At 40.8% G+C, this 24369-nt stretch overlaps 1 protein-coding gene across 1 annotated transcript in view; it reads left to right on the forward strand.

Annotated features, from left to right (window-relative positions):
- Nucleotides 1-24369, forward strand: part of si:dkey-225n22.4 (collagen alpha-1(XXI) chain) — a 66608-nt gene that overhangs the window by 22296 nt on the left and 19943 nt on the right. The window contains exons 19-21 of the mRNA XM_044176759.1: nt 13870-13914; nt 20021-20065; nt 20151-20204. Coding sequence (XP_044032694.1) covers nt 13870-13914; nt 20021-20065; nt 20151-20204 — 144 coding nt within the window. The remainder of the gene's footprint in view (nt 1-13869; nt 13915-20020; nt 20066-20150; nt 20205-24369) is intronic.

Raw genomic sequence — 24369 nt, forward strand, 5'->3', positions numbered from 1 at the left:
GCAGTTCGACCAGTGATTCGTCTTGTGGAGCTCCCAAGAGCTCGGGCTTCTTCGAGCATTGTCAGCCCTGCGGTGCGACTCGACTTGAATCGGCCTCTCTCAGAAGGCGGACCACATCTTGCGTACCCGCTTGGCTGGGTGTTCTGTAGCCGTGATGGCTTTCAGTGTTCGATAAACTCACGGTTCGTTCAGTTTGAATGCTGGATGTCGGCCTTCAACACCTTATGTTCCTATAACTTCGTCCTTCACCCTCCGCGGGTGGTCTCATCCTTCGAGCTCGGGTCCTCTACCAGAGGCCTGGGAGCTTGAGGGTTCTGCGCAGTATTTTTGCTGTTCCTAGTACTGCACTCTTCTGGACCGAGATGTCTGGTGTTCTTCCAGGGATCTGCTGTAGCCACTCCTCCAGTTTGGGGGTCACTGCCCCGAGTGCTCCGATGACCACGGGCACCACTGTTGCCTTCACCTTCCAGGCCTTCTCCAGCTCTTCTCTGAACCCTTGGTATTTCTCTAGTTTCTCATGTTCCTTTTTCCTGATGTTGCCATCACTTGGTATTGCCATGTCAACCACAACGGCTTTCCTCTGCTATATATATATATATATATATATATATATATATATATATATATACATATAACAGCAAATGAGAAAGTAAAATTAAATCAATACAGGTTAGTGTTATGTCCATATTTTTCACAGGAATGTCTTTTGGTTGTCTCTGAGAGGCATGCAGAAGAATGGGTAAGAACCAACCCCTCCTAGCAGGCACACGAGGTGTGACATTTGACATTCCCATTTACATCCTTTCTGGATTAGTTCAGTTCTTGTAGCAAAATCAGCATGTTGAAATAAACTTTGCATTCTTCCTATAACATTAAATAAACATGGTATATCAATTAATGTACATTTGACTCTGAAGTTGGTTTCTTTTGTTCCTTGTTCCCTTTATTGATGAAGTCCAGATATCATCCAGAGGGGGGATTAGTGAGGGTCATAAATTGGCTTACTGTCACTTAACTTTTATTGCCGTCCTGGCAGGGGTCGTTTTATGACCCGAAAGGAGAGTAAGACAGGATGTTTGGGGGAAGTTTATTTTTGAATTTTCACAGAGCTTATTTATGAGTCAGAGGTGGGCTGTTTAGGAGAGGACATCAGTTTTCTGTGGAATAGTTAAATTGTTCATCATCATCATCATAATCCTACACCAAACACAGCCAGAAGTACACAAAGTACTGTATATTTCCATATACTTTTGGCCGTATAATGTTCCTCTTCCCAGGCAACCATTGATTTCTATAAATTTTACTACAGTATAAAAATCAACTTTCAGAGAGGTGAAACTTGATTGAGATTACCTTACTCAAATAACATACTTTAGATCAAAGCAGACATGATCCTTATTTATTACTACTTAATTAAAGAAAGTTTTATATGAATGAATGTGTACAAAAATAGGTACCAATGGCTTTTTGGAATGTCGGAATGTCAAAGCTATGCTTTGAAAAATGGTCAGCAGTATGATTTGCAGTAACTCGAAGAAGAAGAATCTACATTTGTGCACCAATTAAACACCAAGGAATCAAAATGAGTTCTACAGTTAAACATCTCATTGCCTGACTGAACTGTATAATGTAGCCTTCAACCCTTTTCTGTAGCTACACTGAGGAATTTTATAGCCATGATGGTGCCAAGTACAAACTGTAGCACAGTGAGTCATCGAGATAGCCAGCTTTTGTTTTTGTATTTACACTGGTACCACAAAGGGAAAGTGAGTAGCTTACTGTGTGAAAATGAAACAAACAATCTCTCAGTCAACATCTTTTCCCATGCTGGGCTTAAACTTCTACATCAAATCAAGTTTATCGCCACATACACAATCATACACAATACAATGTCTAGTGAAATTCACTCTCTGCATTTAACCCATCCTATGTGTTAGGTGCAGTGGGCAGCCACTGCCTGGGGCAAACTCCAGTTGTTGTTGATGGTGGGGGAAACCCAGCACCCAGAGGAAACCCACGCAAGCACGGGGAGAACATGCAAACTCCACACTGTGAGGCAACAGTGATAACCACTGAGCCACTGTGCTGCCCTTATGTAACAACAAAGAGATTATCAAACAGACTTAGATGCATCAAGTAAAGTCATACAGTAAATCTTACAACACTTCTGTCAATTAATAAAATTTACACCACTGCGGGAGCACAGGCCCCATATGTACCATATATGGGATGTTCCCTTGCGGTAACTTGTATGGAATATGGTGGCTAAATGAAAGAACACATGCACACATCTGTAAGCAAGTGAGCACGCCCACCAGCTACAAGTGTGCGATGCTATTTTGAGTCTTCTCTGAACTCCTTTGAGTGTTCTACCAGTTTGACTCGCAGCCACCCTGCTCAGTCATTTGGGACTCTTCCTGTTATCACAATAAACTACTTTCCCCAAGAATCTGAAGTGCTCTACATAAACTAGAGGCTGGCAGTACACAGGGAGCTGAAACAGGTGTCCATGTGTGGATGTCTTGAGGGCAGGGGGGGTAAATGTGTTTAGGAAAGACAGTAAGCAGCTAACTGTTGAGTTACTTTTGAATAACACCAACTCAAACCAACAGTTAACCAAATGCTAACCAGTGTGTTCCCTGATGAGGTTTACCCATCCAACCAATCCAAGAATAACTTCACATTTGCTAAATAAATTTTTTGGAAAAACTTGATGGCATCTATATAGTAGGTAGTCCAGGTAGTGCACAGTGGGTACATCATCATCTTCATCAGAGTTTATATCAGTGAAAACAGATGCCTGCTGCTGCTGGGAACAGTGCTGATGAGAGCGATAAGAGTGAACCAAAACAATGAGCTGAAAGACGCTTAACACTACAACTGCCAGGAGTCGCTGTATACCTAAAACCGCCAACGGGTAAAATTTACCCACTATTAGAATGCATTGATTTTGTGATTATTTCTGCTACACATTGCTCAAACACACTTTCAGCACCATGGGTGTGCACTTCCCACAATCAGCATCCCGCACACCACCTGAAAGGACCGCAAAACACACCTGTGTCAGAGGGAAAGACTACTTTAGACTAAGTCTATTTCATAAATGTTTATAGGCTACATTTGATAACATTAGTATAATAGTTTTGCCTCACGTTTGCAAAGACTCTGGATCACTGATGACCCGTCAATCAACCTGTGACACGTCGCTCAGTCCTGAAGCCTCTCCTTCACAGAGTGCATAGAGCAAAACTAATGCCTGTTTTGCATTCATCACGCTTTCTCTTATCCAAATTGAAGGTTAGCCTATGACTTGACACATCTGTAACATGCATGGTAGTAGACAAAAGGCGCCAATAGAATATTTATCTAAATGAACAAAATGAAAAGGGCACAAATGTTCTCTATCGGGGTAAATTTTACCCGCTGCCGCTTATAGGTATAAATGTTCATTTTTAAAATCTGGCTTTATCTTTACAATTTTTATCAATGGGGGTGCTGCATAGCACACTTTTAGGAAAAGTCAAAGACTGGGGACTTAAATATTGTATTGAAACAAAGTTAAATACAATCGAAAAACAGCCGCAGTTGGTGATAATTCTCTGTGGGTTTGTCCCTACGAGCAACACCTCTCACCTTACTATCATTTGTATAAAAATATTGATTAGTGCAGCTTTAAACATTTACTTCATTTGTCACAAAAAGAGGCCATCTTGACACTGTCTCCACAGTTATTAGACCTTTAGGTATAGTGCTCTAGAACTAGTACGAGTGTGCACAAGTACAACTGTGTGGTCAACGCTTGACCACCAAAAGTCTGGTTCAGTGTTGATCAGTATCTAGGCTGTTTCCGGATCATTGCTGCCGGTTGCATCTTTATGAATGCATTATGTTAAGATTCAATATAGAGAAAAACAGAAGTGCTTATAAGACTGGCTAGACTGCCAGATGGTTAACTTATCACAAATTCCTGGAACAATTTGGTGTTGACTTGAGTTGCATCACAATTGCCACAAGACCAACAAACAGACAGAATTTCTCCCTGCAACGTCAGGGAACACTGAACGCCCTAATGATTGACAGGAAACAGCAGGGCTTTAATAGCACACAGCTGTGTGTAGAACGAAGGACTAATTGCTTGTTAAGAGTTATGTTGGGGTTAAAAAGGCAGAGTTTACATGCGGATATTTGCCTACATTGTCTTCAGACTGAAGGCTTTAATCTGTTGATGAAGTGGCTCTGACTGCTAGAGTTAATGGAGAATTCTGGGTTTATGTGTCAAAGCGTTGTTATTGACATCAGTTTAGTTTTAGATTCACAGCAGACACTTCATACCATGTTGGATGAGACATTTTTATCAGTGAGATATGTATTCTCTCACTGATCTCTCTCATGCTTCTCCTGTTATGACCAGCTTTGACCAAACTGAGCAGTTATGAATCACTGAAGCCCACATATAAAGTATTTTGGATGCACATGTTGTTTTTCCCCAAATATTTGTTGAAGTCTGAGAAGGACATTCATTTTGGAGCAGTCTGAATATAAATACACCACAGGTGAGGTCTAACAAGGGTTCAGTTCAGCTCTGGTACAAGAAATCAACTGAGCTAAGTAGTTCTGTCTTTCTCAAGCCTCAGTGAGGTACATGTGGAGTGCTTTAGACTGATTTCACTGAGGCAGAAACTCGTCACACACGGCTCGACCAGAGAGCTGAACAATTAGCTGTGTTTGCACATGTGAGTATTTTTCAGGTTGTTCTGTTGTCTGCTGGTGATCTGGCTCTGGGCTGTACATGGATTTCTTCGACTGATCTCAGTATCGACTGTGCTAGAACAGCAGGGTCCCGCAAAAGTGAATTCAGGTGTGCTTTGTCTTCTGTTAATTGCCCAGTAGAATGATTCCAGCTTGTAATAGTCCCATATGAAATTAGTTCCTTAGTGAATGTGAAGTCATTTTGCATTACAACCAATCCTGTCTAGAGTTTTCTCCACTCAAATAACCCTTTTCTTATGAACTCCTCAATATAAATCCAATACCACTAGCTACTGTCAGGGCCATAACCAAGAGTTTCCTGAGGTCCAAGTCCCCTCAGTAAAAATAAATAATGACTGCACATTCAAAGCAAAGTCTCCACAGTTTTTAATTTCTTGAATCTTCCATATTTCATTGATCAAACTGTTCAATTACATTTTCTGTAAACGTTATTACTTTATTTCCTGTGTGACAAATGATTTGAACTCAAATGTCCACCTACTTCAACTGCCTTTCATGGAATTGAGATGCATATATGACCACTTGTCATGTGACTGAGGTTTCACATTTAGGTCACATGACAAGAAGTGGTCATATATGCAGCTTTAGCTACATAAGCTTAACTTTACCTACCATGCTCTGTAATGGTTTACCCTTTTGATAAAATCTTAGGCTTGACTGGCATGAAGCAGTATGAGGGGGGCACTGCAGTAGTTTGAGCTCCGATTTTATTCATCTTCTTCCTGTTTACATCTAGCTGTAGTTCGGTAGCCTCGTGGGACACATATAGCCATTATTTGCATTAAGCAGAATATGACAACCAAGTCAAGACAATATTTTATTATGTTTATGAAAATTGGAAAGTATGTACATTCAGCATTTATGTTTAATTTAAATGTTTGAATTTAAATACACTTTTTTTTCAAGTCCAAGGTTTGCTTGTCTTCTAGAGGAGCCTCCTGCTTGGTGAGAAAAGACAGATTTAGTTGCTGAGCTGAGCTTTGGATGGCGTGTGTTTGCTTTTCTGATTCAACTGAGTAAATTCAACAGTCTACTGTAGTTGGAGTCTAGTGAACAAACTAGACAACAACATTGTTGGTGTGAAAGCAGAAGACCTCGGTGCCTGTAGTCACACCCAGGTAAATGCTGCAATAGAAACCTGAAGCATAAATACATAAAGCGTATCTGGACATGGATGTCCATCCTTCACCTTTGTGAACAAAATATGCTGAAGAGAATGTAAGCTCAAAGGTCATTCACATGCTCCATTTGCTGACCTTTAAGCCTAGATTTTGTTCACCACGAAGCTGACTGTGTATCCTGTAAGTCAGGACCACAGCTACAGTAGCACTGAGGGCACTGAGGTCATGTCTTCACTATTGTTTCTGGGAATTTGGGGATTTTAATGACCTAAGAAGGAATTTACATTCTACAGTTATCAGATGGTGGATTTCTTTAAGGCTGATTCTTTGAAACAGGGAGGTACCATTTACAGAGAATATAACTGAAAAATTCTATGAATTCATTAATCTGAGAAAAGTTTTTGTTGTCTAGTCAAACATTTGTAGGGAGATGGGGTTCACTAGGAAGCTTTGGACTCATAACGTCAGTATTTCCAAAATCCTGGCTACAGCCTTGCTATTGGTGTTATTTTTGATATCACAGATGTCTTGTGACAGTGTTGTGAAAATTGTCAGAATATGGCTTGTAAATACTGCTGTGCACGCCCAGCATCATACCACTTCCCATACCACTGCCAGGGAGTGAACACCCAATGATAGTAAAGTAGTAGAAAAGAAAATCCAGATGTGATCCGCACAGAACCAAATTAGCTGCCAGTGTGGTCACCGCCTGAGGAAACATCTTCCATCAGCTGTAAAGAATTTCTGTCCAACCATCCATGACAGCTCCATTGAATGTTAATGAGGCCTGAACTTGGACATACTGTGTAAGGCTCATGGCTGTCAGCATGGTCTTTAATTACACACTCCCACACACATACACACGAAACTGCTTTCTTTCAGCAACGTACTACGCATCAACTTTCAAACAATTCTGGATTTGATGTTTCACACTCCAGTGCAGCAAGCTTAAAGTGATCAGCTTTGTGGTAGTTGCAGGTCTCTTATTATCAGGCATAGAGTTTTCTACATCCAAAATTATGGATTTTCAGATGCAGCTGTGTGAGGTTTTCATGTCACAGAGAGATAAAGATACTGTATATCACACATGCCTTCCCTTTAATTACTAATAGTATAACTGTTACCTGTAAGAAGACATTTGAAAAGATGGGAATTTTCTGTCATCTGTTCTTTTGAAAAACCAAGACAAAAACAGATTTAACGACATGAGCAGAAGTTTGAACAGCTGGATGCTTTAAATTATGTTGCTTAGATAAGCAAACATATGAAAAATCAGAGGGAAGCCACTCGGTTTAAAAGTTGGGGTTATTTTTAACCCCTGTGCTTTTAATTTAGTAGCGTGTTCAGAGACCTCCTAACTACAGATGTGAGTTACAGCTTCCCCATCCTGCAGGCTGTTAGCTCACCACAAGTACAGACGTACAAAGTCCCCCGGGGGTCACGTGGTGGAAGAAAAACACATTAATAAACTGAACGCTCACTTTAGCAACAGATAAGAAAATTGTGAGGGTAAAACATATTTATTTAGCACATAGTCAACAGTCTGGCCGTTCATCAGAATAAAAGTAGGATATTTTATTTAAAACTATGTTTTGAAATAATGCACAGATTGACTTGAATAATAAAAAATAAGATATTAAGATATTTTTCTTCCTTTTATTAATAAAAACTATTTACAATACATTTAAAAAGCACGTTGACATTATTTTTGACTTCAAAACGGGATGACTAAATGTGATTTCAGTTGGCCTTTAAAGCGGTCCAACTTTCAATCAACTAACATTGTCTATGCAGAAAATAAACAGGCCTTTTACTTTAAGAACCCCTCCCACTTTGCTACTTATTAAAATATCTACAGAACAATAAATTATACTTAAGATATTTAATAGCTGTACCATCACACATTAAGCTATTTCATGAGGTGATTAATCATAGTGATTATGGAGGCACTAGGTGCTGCTTTACTCATGTAAATGCTGAGTAAGGTAAATGAGGCACATCCTTCGACACATACTGACCGCCATGTCTGAACACACACACAGGATACTATGAGCTATTTATAATGGCAGAGTGCACAGACATGCTCCATGGGGTAGGGACATAATTTGAGGTTAGATTTAATCAGCCAAGTCTGCTTTTTTTTCTTCTACTTTTGCTATGGAGGGCGGACAGTCGGTCCTGTAGCAGTTGGCAGGTTTTTTTAAAGGTTCTGTAGGGCAGGAAAGGAACATAACAAACATGGGGGTCAAAAATATATCGTCTATATAATCTGTTGAGATTTGCTTTTAGTTTCAGTTTCAGTCAGACACTTGCATAAACAAATTGACTATATTGCAAATGGTAGATAGTTATTAAAGATAGATAGAGATAGATAGTTAGATTTGGAGGAGAAGCCTCTGAGCAGTTACTAGTTAAATGAATAATACCAAAAGATTAGCACATGAGGAGGTCTGGGTGGTAGAGGAAGATGCCACAGAGTAATAGTTAGATGACCACCTTGTACACCTGCATGCATATGATCGGACGTTACTAGTCAGCCGGTAGCCAAACAACTAATGAATGAGCCACTGATGCTGAAGCATGAATGAAGCAGCTGTTGCTACAAGTCTCTCTAGATAAGAAAATCTGTCAAATGTCATAGTGGTTACGAAGCATGCGTCCCCAGTTTCACTCCGGCTGGGGACCCTTGTTATCATCTCTCTCTCTCTCTCTCTCCCCATGTTTCCTGACTGTCTCTGTTATCTCTATCCCTCCTGTCACTCTCATGAACAAGACCCTGACATACAATACTTGAACTCCTTCACTTGGGGCAGCAACTCACTCCCAACCCTGAGTGTGTTATGGGTTACGATCTAAGGACCCAAAAGCAGAACACAGCAAGGTGGAGAGCCGGATAGTTGGTTTTAACAGTTTTTATTTGTACACCAGTATTGGTCGCTGAGTGCTCTTCTAGAGCGGGCGGAACAGGTGTAGTTCACTGGGGACAGGCGTGCAGTCTCCCGAGACAGTCCTTGGAGCACCGGCTGGTTTCCAAGGGGCGTAGGCACTGAGCAGGGGCTTCTGGATACGGCTTAGCGTGGCTGGTAGAGCAGGAAACAGCTGGCTTGTGTAGCGTGGCAGGCAGAACAGGGAAGCGGCGTTGCAGAGATCACCGGCAGGGAGTGACCGGTAGCACGGAGACGATCTGGCGCTGGTTGTGAGGTAGAGCCAGGTAGATATACTTTGGAAACCGATTGGATGATGAACTTCAGGTGTGCCGGTGATCCGCAGCAGGAGGGAAAACCAGGGAACCCCGCCCAGGCTGGTAAACACATACAGTGACGAACAGAGGACTGACAAGGAACACCAGGAGAGGAGAGCACACCAGAGTACACAAGGATAGGGAGAGAGATGTGGCTAACTATGACAGTGTGGGCAATATGCTGTTTAGTTTGATCCTCCTCTGTTAAAAGGATCTGGTCAGACATAGACTCTATTTTGTTATTGTATTGTTCTGCTAGCTGTCTTTTATTGAACTTTCTTTCAGATCCCCTACCAGAATCCATTGACGTACAGTCATATTCTCTTTAACAATATGTGGCAGGGTGAAGTAGCACAGGACAATGATAGACTGGTCTCTGTGCACTTGTCTATTTTCTCTTGTTCTAGACATCCAGAGATTTATGTCATCTTGTCATTTATTGGGCCGTGGTGGGCGTCTTGGCTGTGTAATTATGAGGTCTGCTGCTCTTATGGGTTTATGTACGTAGTGCGGTGAGACACAGACACAGTGGAGAGCTAATTCAGTTGTTTTCTTCTGCCATCATGCAGAGCTCTGCACTTAAAATATATGTTGGTGGGACATGGTAACCTCTGTCTGCAGAGAGTTTGAACAGAAAGAAAGTGCTTCAAACCTCATGGTGTCACACTTGAAGCCCTGCAGAGCACTGAACCAGGACTATAGTTAAGAGGAAGACCAGGTTAAAGGTGAATGCCAAGTCAAGAGCCAGCCGACTTAAATTAATTCACAGGATTTTGTTTTAGATTAACCAACTAAAAGACATTTTAGAACCATACACACATGGGGCCTTGACACTGGCGGCGGTGGTGGGGGTGGAGGGGCGAAGCTGTGAAGCAGCATGGATTGCAATGACAGCAGAGAAAATAGGTAAGGTATTTTAAATATTCTTCCGCTAAGATGATCATTGGATGATAAGAAAGCTTGCACACTTGAGCTAAATGCTAATGTCAGGATGCTAACAAGCTTACAATGACACGCTGTCATGTTGATGATAAGCAGGTAATGTTTACAACAGTTACCGTCTTTGTTTAGCATGTTAGCATGCAAAAATGTGCTAGTTAGAATAAAGTAAAGCTAGCTACAGTACAGCTGAGGCTGATGGGAATGTCATTAGTTTTGCAGGTCATAAACCAAAGTTAGAGGACCAACAAAAATTAATCCAATTCAACCTCTGGGTACATGAATGTCTGTACCAAATCCATCTAATAGTTGCTGAGACATTTCATTCTGAACAAAACATAACAGCCTGCTGGTGCCAAAAGATGAAAAGTCCACCAAATCATGGCAATCCATCCAACTGACTGTCTGTCAGTCTGGTCCAAAGTGTTGAACCGACCGTCCAATCAACCACCACTGTCATCCCTAGAGCCACGCCACTAGTGTGGATAAAAAAAACGTGGGCCATGTGGAGAAAACATGTCTGTCATAATGTTTAAGCAAATTAACATCTCTAGTTTCATGAACCCAGCGGGTCAAGTGCAGCCTGCCCAGTGCATCAGGGCGTGCCAAATGCACTTTTGGTATTTTTCTGGCCAGGCTCGCCAGGCGCACCTGTGGCACAGGTGGATACAGGGTGGGATCAGAAGGAATACATTATCATACATTATAGGTATATTTGTATCATGTTCAGCTCATCCCTCATTTAGCATTCAGCTAAGAGGTCACGTTATACCTGAATAAATCTTTTACTGAAGGCTGAGCTTTTACAACCCTGAATGAAACTGACACCTGAGGCTGCTGTGGGGACTGTGTCGTGGAAAATATCTAATAATGCACTCAGGACACAATAAACACAAAGCACAGAAGGGTTGAAGTATATAAGATATATATTTGTAATTAATTACAAGGACATCGCCAATTCTTACCCTCTCAATTCCACCCAAGCATCTCCCTGAACACTTCTGATGCTCTATAGTATAAACTGCTTACAGAACAAAGAAACTTACTGTGATTGGATGTAAACCTAAAGATAACGCTTTACATCCAATTGGAAGGAGGCCAAGTCTTTCTGATAACATAATGTCCAGTGGCTCATGTAGCATAAACCATATACAGGACTTCTGGTTTCACTCAAACACCTCTCCCTCCCTTTCATGGGGGCCCCAAGATAAACTTTCCAAGTTAAAGGCAGGAACAGAGAAAAGTATAGGATAGTCACAATATTTACTAAAAACTAAAATAAGATGAATCACAAGTAATACTAAATTATTTTTCACATTGGCTACTATGGTTAGCGTCATCAATTAGCTTCAGTCTAGTCTGTCATCTACAGTAATAAAGTCTCAGGCCTGTAATTTAGCTGTGTCCAACACTTCCTCTGTGCAATCGAGATCCATTGTTTTCCAAAAACTATTAAAAACACTGAGCCACACTGTTGTACTGGCTGACATGTTCCTTCATTACCATGAACACACACACACTATAGTTTATTTTGACTCACTCCCACATACATCGTCCTGCTGCCTTCACTAAAGCAAATATGGATTAATCCACCGCTGAAAATAGTCCCCAACATAAACACTATTTCCTCCTGTTTGTTTGATTAAAAAGTACAGTGAGCAGCTGGAAATAACTGAGCCTTTTAAGTAAAAGTATATATATATTAAAGATGCATGTCTCCAGACAGCCACAGACAAAGTAAGGGTAGTTGAAGGGTAGTATTGAGAGACAGACATACGTATTGTCACTTGGTTTTTTTTCACAGGATTTGCTGAAAAAAAGAAAAATATAGTGACCTTTAACCACTAGGCCATTGGACACCTCAAGATTTTAGTCTTTGATGTTTGATTTATTTGTGGATCTACAAAACGCATTGAATCCAAGACATAAAATGTTAAAGTGAGAGCACCTATTTCTAACATGATCCCAAGATGTTAAAAACCAACACAGACACAAAACATGTAATATGATTAATGCAGTACAAAGATAAATATGTACAACAAGACACTTAAAAACTGTAACAACATTTAACAGATGGCTCAAGTATACTTTTAAGTAAAGTTGGTGTTTATGATGATTTTTGATGCCAGAGAAAACATGTGGTGGGGCAGTATGACATCAAGTTTAATATATCCATTATGTGGAAAACACAGACATTTGTTTGATAAGCAGACATGTGCCCGAGCTCTGCAGGGGATTTCATGTAATTTTACAAATGAATGGCTTGCAGTACCACAATGTATTTTACAGCTTGTTTCACGTGTTCATTGTTCACTGTTCACATACCACTTGGGTCGTAATACATTCAACAAACATAGTTAAACGGTATAGAGAGATCTGAGAGCAAAATTAAGCAGCGGATTGTGGTGTCTTGTGGATGGTTAAAACTTTATTTGCATGTTGTGTTGTGGCTTCAAATGTGTTTGGTAGTCGCTGTTCTTTCTTGTTTTAACAAGCTTCTGGCTCACTGCAAGATCTCTGACCACAGGACTGGCCACACTGGTGCTCATGCGTCAGCATCACTGCCACAGAGAAACTCACAGCACGCCAATTCCACAGTTCCGTTAAGTGCAAGTAGCACTGAGATATGACTTTGACTACAAACTTCGTAATGCAGTGTATGAATCTAAACCACTGCTTCGCCACTGCACAGGTATATTTTTGCATAGTGCACTCTTGTTCAAGGGACAGTTCACACCAAAATCAAAAATACATATTTCTCCTCTTAACTGTAGTGCTATTTATCCATCTAGATTGTTTTGGTGTGAGTTGCCATGTTTTGGAGATATCGGCTGTAAAGATGTCAACTCAACTCAAGATAATCCACAGACTGTTGTGAGCAGTTTCATGTAGGAACTATCGGTAGAAAGAAAATAGCTCCTACATGAAACTGCTCACAACAAATCTCTGGATTATCTTCAGGAACCGGGTCAGGATTTCTGGAAAGACACGTTGCTGTTGAGTTTTTCAAATATATTTTTTTGGTGCTTTGTGCCATATAGTCCCAATATATTAAAAATATGCAGACATCTCTACGGCCGATATCTCCAAAACTCTGCAACTCACGCCAAAACAATCCAGATGGATACGCAGCACTACAGATGAGAGGAGAAATATGTATTTTTGATTTTGGTGTGAACTGTCCCTTTAAACACTGCCTTTAACAATAGTGACAATAGTGGACAAATATTATTGCATTATGTTTTCAATTTAAAATTAGCCTCTCTGTTGAACAGTGTGCACAATTAGAGACTGCAGAACCAACACACATACCTGTTGTATGATGACTACAGAGATTGCACCAACTGAAAATACAGGGCCTAATACATTATACAGTAGTTGTGAATGACAGTGTAGGTAAGAACCAACCATTCATTGAACCCAGTGCAGACACGGTATTAAGATGTGCATTTAAATCTGCACTAGAATATGTATCAAAGAGTGCCCGGGGGTCCCTAACAGTTGTGTGTGCTGCCTATGCCAGCAGCCAGCCCTCAGTCCACTTACTAGCTTTTTCAGAGCTTTCACTCACTTGCTCATAAGCCAGAATCAATCATTTACCTTTACAATACTATATAAGTATATGTAGCTGCATATTTTACATGTGTATTCTTGTGATCATGTCCTCTATTTAGTTGTGTTGTCTTTCACAGGAATGTGAATAAGTGATCATGATGTACAACTCATGCTGCCCTGTGCAACTCATTCCTAACACCACCTGTAAGGTGAAAGATACTGACATGTGTGTTGTGTCCTCAGGGAGAAACTGGGCCGACTGGTGCTGGTGGAGCTCAAGGTGCCCCGGTGAGTTGATACCGATATGTAGTTGCCATGTGTATTACAGAAGGCTGCTCAAAGTGATTTTACAATGTAATCTGTCTGTTGTTGAAGGGTTCAGTTATTTGATAATGAAGCTAGAACACTGTAATGAATATGCAGCAATGACAGATTATTAGAGTACAATTCACAAAGTGCTCAGTGTTATAGCTGCTGATCAATGCAGAGACAAACAGAGTTCCTGTTAACTCAGCATTCTGTGGATACAAGCAACTAGTTTTTAACTGGTCCCATAAAGGTCTGAAGGAAAGAGTAATCAGGACATCAACATGAGAGCGGATTCACTGCTGCTTTTACACACTGCTGTGTGCTAGTAAACTCAGTGCCCACACACACACACACACACACACACACAGTGCACACACAGAATGGGCAAAGCTGTCCTAAGCCGTTGTGTCTGCACGGGGGCAATGAGCAGTGAGGCTCCATGCTGAAAGAAATTCATTTATTTGGCAAAATTTAAACAATGTGGGTTTAGTACCGGTTTCTTTTCATTGAAACGATTACAGTAATACAAAGCAGCACAACAAAAAGCATAAGAACATACTTAAAATATAGGTTTCCAATTTTTCAACCTATATTCTATTAAAAGTTTCTCATGGTTTGTAACTCTGTGATAACTTTTAGAGACTTAAATGCAGTCTCCTGGAGCAATCGCTTTGGTGGCAACAAGCAGTGTTTACAACCAGCCAACCCATTAGGTGTCATTGACTATATTTGTGTCCGAACAATCCATGCTGGGAGCACAAAAGGTCAATCAAACTTGATTGAATTTTTTTTCCCATTTTCCATAGAAAATATCTGACGCATCTGATTATCCTGTGATGTTTGTTTTAAAAAACACATTTATCGCAGTGTTGAAGGCCACGACAGGCCACTGGAAACGCCTCCATATTAAAAGGGCTCTCCACCAATTTTAAATGTCAAAGTCACCAGGAGTACTATTCAGCCCGTGGTAACGGAGACTACTTCACACAGAACATCACACTTCACACCTGCTCATTTCAGGGCTCCCCAGTGGTTGACGGGCCCCCAGTATTTACTCACTGAGCAGGCTATGACTCCGGGATATGCTGTACACACTCACACACGTACACACTTAAATGTTTTCTGCTTTCTGTCAACAGCAGTGTACATTTAGCAGATACTTATGTCTGATATATTGAAGCACCAGACATGAGTATCTGCAACTCACAGGAGGTTTGGAGCAGCATAGGTACTGAAATGTGTTGAGCAGAATGTATACTAGATGTATATTAATATTAATAGTATTGTGTGGATGAATACAGTGTTCTGGGTAAGTCATGGAGGTAGTTGCGTTTTTTCTCTGGCTATACTGCAGGCTGAATATACTTTTATATCCGGCAGGGAAAAAGACTAGAATAAAACATAGGTTTTATTCATATGGAAAGTGACCATTCATTACTCCAAGTGCTCCAGTTCAAAGGCTGCTCTTTGGAACAACAGAACTGTTGAATGTTATGGCCCATGTCTCTAAATGTTCACACTGTTACATCCTGTGTCTGTACAGTGTGTCAGACTGGTAAACTCATCACTGTCACACCCCACAACCACACACTCACACTTTAAAGGAGGCAGTGTGCACTACTGCAGACAAACGCATGCATTACATGTACGCACAAACATATATATATACACACAAACTGGGAAGCTTGTTTTTCCTGCAGCCTTCAGGACTGATATCCAGACACCCAGCAACACCGTGTTTAAAACACAGTGGACACCCAGGTTAACCCTCCCCACTGCATCCTAATCAAGCTGATGTTTACATGGAACGCTGGGAAACAAAAACTGTGAATGCAGGTTTTATTATTGTAAATAGTTTTACTATGGGACATTGTCCCAGTAGTTATTGCCTCGTAACAGAGGCTGCATTAAACTGTCTCCATGTTCATTTCAGGGGCTTGATTATCACACAAACAGTCCCTGAATGAAGGATGCTGAGCAAAGCTGAAAATATCTGAGCAAACATTAGAATATGATAATAATGATATGGATTTGTTGCCTCTCTACCGGCTGGGTCAGAACTGATGTCCTTCAGTGTCAGTGGGCTGGCCAGAACCCTTTCTCGCTGAAAGAAACACCCGAATACCCATGCAATGATTTGGACTGAAACTTTGACAAGGGATGCATTGATCAGGCGTTTTATGCAATAAACACCAATCGCAAAGGTAACGTCTTTGGAATCTAAACAGATCACTAATTGGTTCTTGTCCTTGAACATTTGTATAGAGAGCAAAACAGTTTGACTTGTTTTTGTCCTTTTACAGGAACTAAGGTTGGCAAGTTTTTGTGTGCTTCTACTCTTTGTGCTATGCTAGGCTAAACATGTTCTGGCCCTATCTCTGTCCTGACTTCTGTGAGCAAGGCATTTTATTTCCAGCCTCCTGAGGTTCACTCATCACATGGTAAATGGTAAATGGACTGTACTTATATAGCAGCTTTCTAGTCTTTCTGACTACTTAAAGCGCTTTTCACATGGGAAAAGGAAAGTGAGACTCTAATCTGATTTTGGACAAGATGACAAAGAGGTATATTCTTAAAATGCTCGCTGTGTTCAAAATCACTCCCTTGTTCACTCATTCACTACTCCCTATATGTTAGACACTGTAATTTATTCTGGTGAGCAGTAAATTCAGATTTCGGACACTGAATAATTTTCAGCTTACATTATCACTGACAGGTGTAGTGTCACACAGCAGAACATGCATTGCATTCCAGTATTGTTAGCAGAAAGTAATGTGCATGCCATGGATTGGACTTATTTTGTTGTTTTTGAGGACACTATATTGTGTATAATTCGGACACTCAAATAAAATGGTGTACAATAAAACAGTGCACTTTATAATAAATAGGGAGTTGCTTCAGATGCTGTTAGTGAAATTTTGTAGCAAAAGCAATTCGTTTTAATGGCATCTTCACAATCTGGATCGGCTCATAGATGAATGATGCTATCACATTAGCTGTGTCACACCAGTCCAGTTTTACACTATACAGCCCAGCAGTTGATACAAATACGGCCCTTCACTTGACTGTGTTAACTTACCATTTGGGTAGCGACCGAGCTAGCTAGCCACACGTTACGTCATGAAGCTTCAAGCACCGCCTTTTTTGCAAGGACATAAGGACTTTTGCAGTGTCACTTTGTGGTGTGACCAGAGCTTAATCCTTCAAAAAATATATCTGTATAAGATATTACAGTAAATAACACGGTAGCAATTTTTCCATATCCAACAATAGGGCACCAAATTGATTGTTATTTGAAAGTGGAATTGAAGAAGCTTGTACTGTAGCAAAGAATGATAAGCTTGTAAAGCTTGTTAGATGACTTTACAACATGTTGAACTAAATGCCTTGGCTCAGACGTTTTTCATGGCATTTGGTATTACTGTTCATACAGTTTTCCTTATGGCATTGAACTGATTCACAGCTGTGGTTCAATTCAAAATGCTTGGTGTCCTTTGTTATTTTCTCCTCCCTCTGCTCTGCCCTCTGCTCACCTCAGGGTGAAGGATAACCCGGATCTGCTAAAGACAGACCTGCGGGTATGCTGATGAGAGATGGATGAGTAAGACCGATGTTACGATGCAGGGCCCGCTTCATTCTTATGTGCTGGTGACTTTTTTTCAGGGTGAAATATTTGTTATCACCCTGATCGGTGCTCATGTTTTCACCAGAAAAACTGATGCATCTCATATTTCAATTATCACCTGGAGACCTTCTCATTGGTACCTAAAAAGCCACAGAACTTGAATCAGTGTTAATTGTTCAGTTTTAATCAAAATGAATCAAGACTGAAATCTGACATTAAATCCACGTCACCTTCCTCCATGATCTGACAAACCACTTGGATTAAATTAGAATTGTCTATTTGGCTGTTCTGACATTAAAATATGAGATTGGCTCACATCTTTTACAGACAGACAGATTCGGAGAGGAAGACAGAGACTACACGGGAAGTCTTCTTGATGTTAGCAGAGAAAAAGCCCCGATGTTGTTACTGAAGTAAAGCCACCATGTCCTCATATCATATCCTCCAGCATGATCCATTTGTACTGCATGACAGGCAGGAAGTCTTCAACAGAGCCGCTTTTCCAAAGCCTTTAACCATTCCTAGATCATAGGCTAACATCTGACAGATGGTGCATGGCATGGCAGGGCCTTGCATATTGTGACCCCTATTCATATTTACTTAATAATGAAGGTATACCAGTAGAGTTTACAAGACCGTTTCCAAATGGTGGGGATGTAGTTGCCAAGACAAGACAAAAATGAAATAACAGATACAGACTTTTTTCTCTTACACTGGTGCACATAATTGGATTGACATTTCCATCAATCTGTTTGGAGGTGTATTTTGAATTTCAAAAAAAAAAGAAATGCAAAGAAACTATTCTAGATATTACAAAAAAGGGTTTTATCAGTAAAAAGCACAGATTGTGTTTTTCCACTAAATTAGCTCTGGTTTTTGAACCGTTCCATTCAAGATTCTTGGGACCTTGGTGCTATCTAGCGGACCAGTCCGCATTTCCACCGGTTTTGTGTGGAACCATTGTAATCAAGGATGCATCATCAACAGATGACATTGCACAATGCACAACAACCTGTAGAATATGACCTGCCCACTTCAGATCGCAAGGAAAACCTGCTACTTTTTGGTTCCAGCTGGAAACCAACTTTTCGGGTCCGAACCAATTTATTTTTAGTCAAAATGCTCTGAATGGTTCAACATTAGGTGAGCGAACCCAAACGGAGCTGGTTCCATGTTGGTGGAAAAGGCCTCAAGTGTGACGGAAACAATTTTATCAAATAAATGATTATATTGTGGAACCTGCTTTGCATCCATTATTTCCTGCAGCAGGGGGCAGCAATGAGCACCATACAGTTGGGCAAGTATTTATTTCAATTAAATTTTATTTATAAAGCGCCAGTTCATAACAGAAGTTATCTCATTGCACCTTTCCTATAGAGCAGGTCTAGACCGAACTCTTTAGAATATTAATTACAGAGACCCAACTAATCCCAAAGCAGTGTTGTGTCTGTTTACCGCCCACTCAGTTGCATTTTCTTTTCCGTGTGTAACCTCTGAGAGCATGCCTCGAACTGGTCCGTTGCCTAGACAATGGTAACTACATGGCGGTGGACCTTAAACTTGCATTTATTGATTCTTTGGCCACTTGGGGGCAGCGCAACAAGCTCCACACACAACATTAACATATAATCACCTCATAAAGTTGACATGCCAAATGTTAATATAATAATGTGGAGGATGAGTATAAAGATGTTTGAAAGAGAAACATTTCTACAAACTACTACAAAAACACGTGCTTTCATGAAACGGTGTTTCCTCGCTGGACGGTTGTGTTCATCTGCCATATCTGCAAGGATCATCACCCTAACCCTAACCCTTGTTTTGTATTTGGTGAAGTACAGTAGTGAAATTCTTTGCCCATAGGTTTTAAATGAAGCTTTTAGGCACACAGGTGTAAAAGTGTCACAGTTACATGCATAAAAGAGTGCTGAAGCGAGTGGTTACCTCTGATGTAGACAGCTGTACTGGTTAAAATGGAACCAAATCTGAGCTGACAGCTTATTCTTTACCTCGGAAACAGCAGTTAACAAAACAATCTCACTTCAAGGCCCACTTACACGCTAGTTCTGGAGCTTTCAACCATATCACACTTTAACAAAGTTAGGCGGGTAAGTAGACCTTGAACCAACATTAATGAGAAGTCCAAAAAGAGTTCAGAATAATGGAAAGTTTGAACATCTACAGTACAGTTCCATGGCCCTCTGGTGGAACCATATCTGTTCCAATACACAGGTGACAATCATGGCTATATGCTCCCAGTGTAGACACCATGAACACACACGCCGATGGAGACCGCTGAATATTTATGTGTTCTATCATTTTTGTATTTGAATGACAAATGTTGCATATTACAGTGCATTTAAAAGATCAGAATAAAGATAAAATACATCAAAGAAATCCCACTGAATCTGGGTTGAAAACTTGCCATTACCTAATCTTGTCAATCTGTGCTGTCCACAGGGCGTGCAGGGGCCTCCTGGCAAAGCGGGCCCAAAGGGACCTCAGGTAAAATGTGACCTGAAAGTTACTGTTGGTGACTTAAAGTCATCCCCATCAGTTGTTCATGTTCTGTGTCCTTGAATGTCTTTAGGGAGAGAGAGGGTTGCCTGGGCCACAAGGACCACCTGGAATAAACGGAACACTGGTTGGTAGAACAGCAGCACTCAATATTATGTGTTGATGATGTGTGTGGCCCTCTTTGTGTCGAAACACAGTATGATGATTTCTGTACATTTCTGATTGATTGATTGCTCACATGGCTCAAGTTGTAGTCCACCATAACTCCATTGGCGACATGGCCAGACACACGGGGCCTAAAGAGACTTAGTGGGTTACTGTTGCATCCATATGTTAGCCTTTTTGTTTGCCATGTTCACAAAGAAATATCATTTTAGTGGGATTGTAATCGACTAGTGGGAATCAGTGAATTCAGAATATATTTCAGTAGCCTGCCTTACCTATGGCTGTAACTTGACTTGAACATGGAGCACCACTACGGAGACCTGGGGGTGGATTCCCAGTACTGGTACGTCGTTGTGTTTGCAGGTGGAAAGCATGCAGGGGTTCACATTCCTTGTTGCTGCACTAGTGAATCCTGACTGCTAGTTTGTCGGTGCACCTGCACTGTTGGGGGTGGAACTTGAGAGACAGCATGTACATCAAACGCATTAAGGTCTCAGTGTGCTTCAAACCAAGTGTTTTCTCATATAATCATCTAACAGCGTCTCCTTTCCGAATGACGAATCAATCATTTTTGTAACTTTCTGAAACAGACAATCATGCCCACTTTACGCAACAACTGGCCCGGTGTGCAGAAATATGAAAATCAGAGGTTTGAACTTCTCTTTCAATCTTCTCTCTTTTCATTTTTCACACAGCTACGTCCATCACATTTTGTGTGTACAACCGAATGAACACCGGAAGTGTGTGCCATTACCTCCGTTTGCACAATTAATTGTGCTGGATGGAGGTAGCACATGTCTCTCTGTACCCTGCCCAGCCGAGAGTAGAGTTAGCAATGACACGGACTGCACCACATAGGGAATTTGGCATCTTGAATTATCAAAGGCTCTTGACTATTGTCCCAGTTGGCAGTGGAGGAAGGACATCTGGTCAAAGTGTACCTTGTCCACAAGAAACTTAGAATAAGCCCATGCAGTCAGCCCACATGGGCTTGCCATGAGGCCAATGTTACTGATCCTAGTTCCAGTCCACGCCTACTTGGCCCACAATTAAGCCTCATGGGATCCACACATTTAAAGCATATTCCCAGTTGTTACCTATGTAACAAGTGGGTAACAGGGTCCACCTGTTTCATATTTGTCTTGCAATGCAGTCTTATCTCCAAGACTAGAATCCCACACATAAAACTGCTCACATTACCGTCTCTGCAGTGGGCTCATAATGAGATCATTAATTTAGCCCAGGCACCATATGAGTCCATTTGGTTTATTTAGCGATGCTATTAAGGCGGTGAGTGGTTGTTAATTTAGAACCAAAGTCAGATGAGTGTGTGTGTGTGTGTGTGTGTGTGTGTGTGTGTGGGGTTACCCCCTCTGGTAAACAAGATTACACAAGGCCAGACGCAATTACAGCAGAGCATTGTGAATTCACAGTCCTCCATGGTGAGCATTGGACAGTATGTTTATAGCTCTGCTGCCCCCCTGTGGTCAAAGTCAGACGGTACAGCTAGATGGAGCAAACAGTAAGTAGAGTCAATACTGAATGGAAAGGCATTTAACACACACTAAATAAGGACACATTTGTATTGTGGAAACTATTTAGATGAATTGGTGGATGCTCATGGATCAACATATCAAACAGAAAATGGTTCAGTATATTTTCTGCATCCTGATAAAACGTCAATATGCAACTTAAATTGGATTGAATACAAATATAAAATGGAATTGTTTCAATTCAAATTTGTTATTTTTTAGACTGCATTTGGCTCATACTTTCTGTTTGCCACATAAAGCCATGTTGAAAGCAGCTAAAAGCTGATGTAGCCTGCTGCATAGATCTCTGCACAGAGGTCGCCTTTCCACAACCACAAGCTTCATCTTTTAGTCTTCACCCCCCTCTTTCTATTCCTGTCAGTAGCAGAACACTGCTATGACGTTATGCCTGCAGTGGGTCTCTGACTTATCTGACACACACATACACACAGTCAGGAGACAGCGGTAGGATGAGCCAGCCCTTGTATCTAGGCAACCACATACAATCGTGTGATACTAAATATAAATAAGTCAACTAATTGTCAGTTGACCCAGCCAACACAAATCAAATCTGGCATTTAAAATGTGCATTCTCCTGGTTTGGCTCCTTATTAATCAATAGACATTCAAGGTATGTTTCTTATTGCTTTTATGTATTTCATAGCCCTATACTGTCACAATCACTGGTTATGCAACAAACGATCAAATTTAGTATTGGACTCTGTTAACATCTGAGACTTTCACTAACTGAAAGAGCTTAAAATGTTCAAGTGCAAATGTCAACATGAATCATTCAAACTTTAAGCTTTGAAACCTTGAACTTTTACATTGTGAAACTGTGTCATGATCATAACAATATCAAGAAAATAGGCTCCCACACAGGCTGACCAAGGGGTCACATGTCGTATATATCTGAGCCCTACCATCAATTATGTCAACATGTACACAACAAATGATCTACAATATTCACAACACAAATCTCATAACAATCCGACGTCAGTAACCTATCAATCAATATTGCGCAATCAAATACCTCAAAAAAGCAAGATCCTCTGAATAAAGCCATGCAATAAATATAATGAATATAATAAATCCATCTTAGTAAGACAATTTGGAAACATACATAATACAAACGTAACTGACTATTCATTAACACCCCCCCAAAAAAAACAGTGATTGTCCAATCATAGCTTAGCAACCGTAACTTGGCTCAGCAGACCTGTGAAGACTTGCATTTCCCCACGTGTTGGATTGGTGTCCATGGGAGTGTGGTAGGAGAGATACTCTGTACACAAAGAGGATAGAGAGTGATGCCTTTCCTTTCAAAAACCCGAAACACAAGCGTAAGGAATTGATCAAACAGTGGGCTTGTTTGCTCCAATGTAAATTGTATGTAAAACTGAAATTGTTAGCATTTTAAGCTAGCTAGCTTATTACCTACAGTAGTACCTGAGAGTTACTTCCAAGTCCAAGGAGCACATCGTGAACTAACAACATTAGTATTTTAGATAACACCTTATGTTAAAAAGAAAGCCCCATTCACAACTAGCATATCCACTGTGTGGTATTGCCACCTTGTGGAAGCCAGCTGTGGGTGCTATCGGAGTTCAGGGTAACGTTAGCTGCAACACCAGCAACGTTTCCCGAGGCAGTGTTACCAACTAACACTGTAATCCAACAACAATACTGTTTACTTCCCATGTCCTCTACATGGTTCATCAACTGGTGGAGGAGGACGACTTTCAGCCTGGGACATCAGCCTCAGCCTGTAAGCGCTGTATCATGTACAGTGGTGTGCAAAAGTGTTGTTTTTAAATGAAGGTTGTTATTATTAAGAGAAAATAAAATCCAAACCTACATGGCCCTGTGTGAAAAAGTGATTGCCCCCTAAACCTAATAACTGGTTGGGCCACCCTTAGCAGCAACAACTGCAATCAAGCATTTGCGATAACTTGCAATGAGTCTTTTACAGTGCTGTGGAGGAGTTTTGGCCCACTCATTTTTGCAGAATTGTTGTAATTCAGCCACATTGGAGGGTTTTCGAGCATGAACTGCCTTTTTAAGGTCATGCCACAGCATCTCAATAGGATTCAGGTCAGGACTTTGACTAGGCCACTGCAAAGTCTTCATTTTGTTCTTCTTCTTCGTCTGTCAGCCTCACTAGAATGCTGTATCAAATTCACATCTGAATCCATATAAGGTTCGACTATTATGCAACAGATGTTGAATAAACATTCGCAAACAGTTTGCTCAACTTATCTCCACTAGGCCACTCCAAAGTCTTCATTTTGTTCTTCTTCAGCCATTCAGAGACCCCACAACAACATCCAAAGAACTGCAGGCCTCACTTGCCTCAGTTAAGGTCAGTGTTCATGACTCCACCATAAGAAAGAGACTGGGAAAAAATGGCCTGCATGGCTGAGTTCCAAGACGAAAACCACTGCTGAGCAAAAAGAACATTAAGGCTCGTCTCATTTTTGCCAGAAAACATCTTGATGATTTCCAAGACTTTTGGGAAAATACTCTGTGGACTGATGAGACAAAAGTTGAACTTTTTGGAAGGTGTGTGTCCCATTACATCTGGCGTAAAAGTAA

The sequence above is a fragment of the Siniperca chuatsi genome, linkage group LG19 (assembly GCF_020085105.1).
Source record: "Siniperca chuatsi isolate FFG_IHB_CAS linkage group LG19, ASM2008510v1, whole genome shotgun sequence".
NCBI classification, from domain to species: Eukaryota; Metazoa; Chordata; class Actinopteri; order Centrarchiformes; family Sinipercidae; genus Siniperca; species Siniperca chuatsi.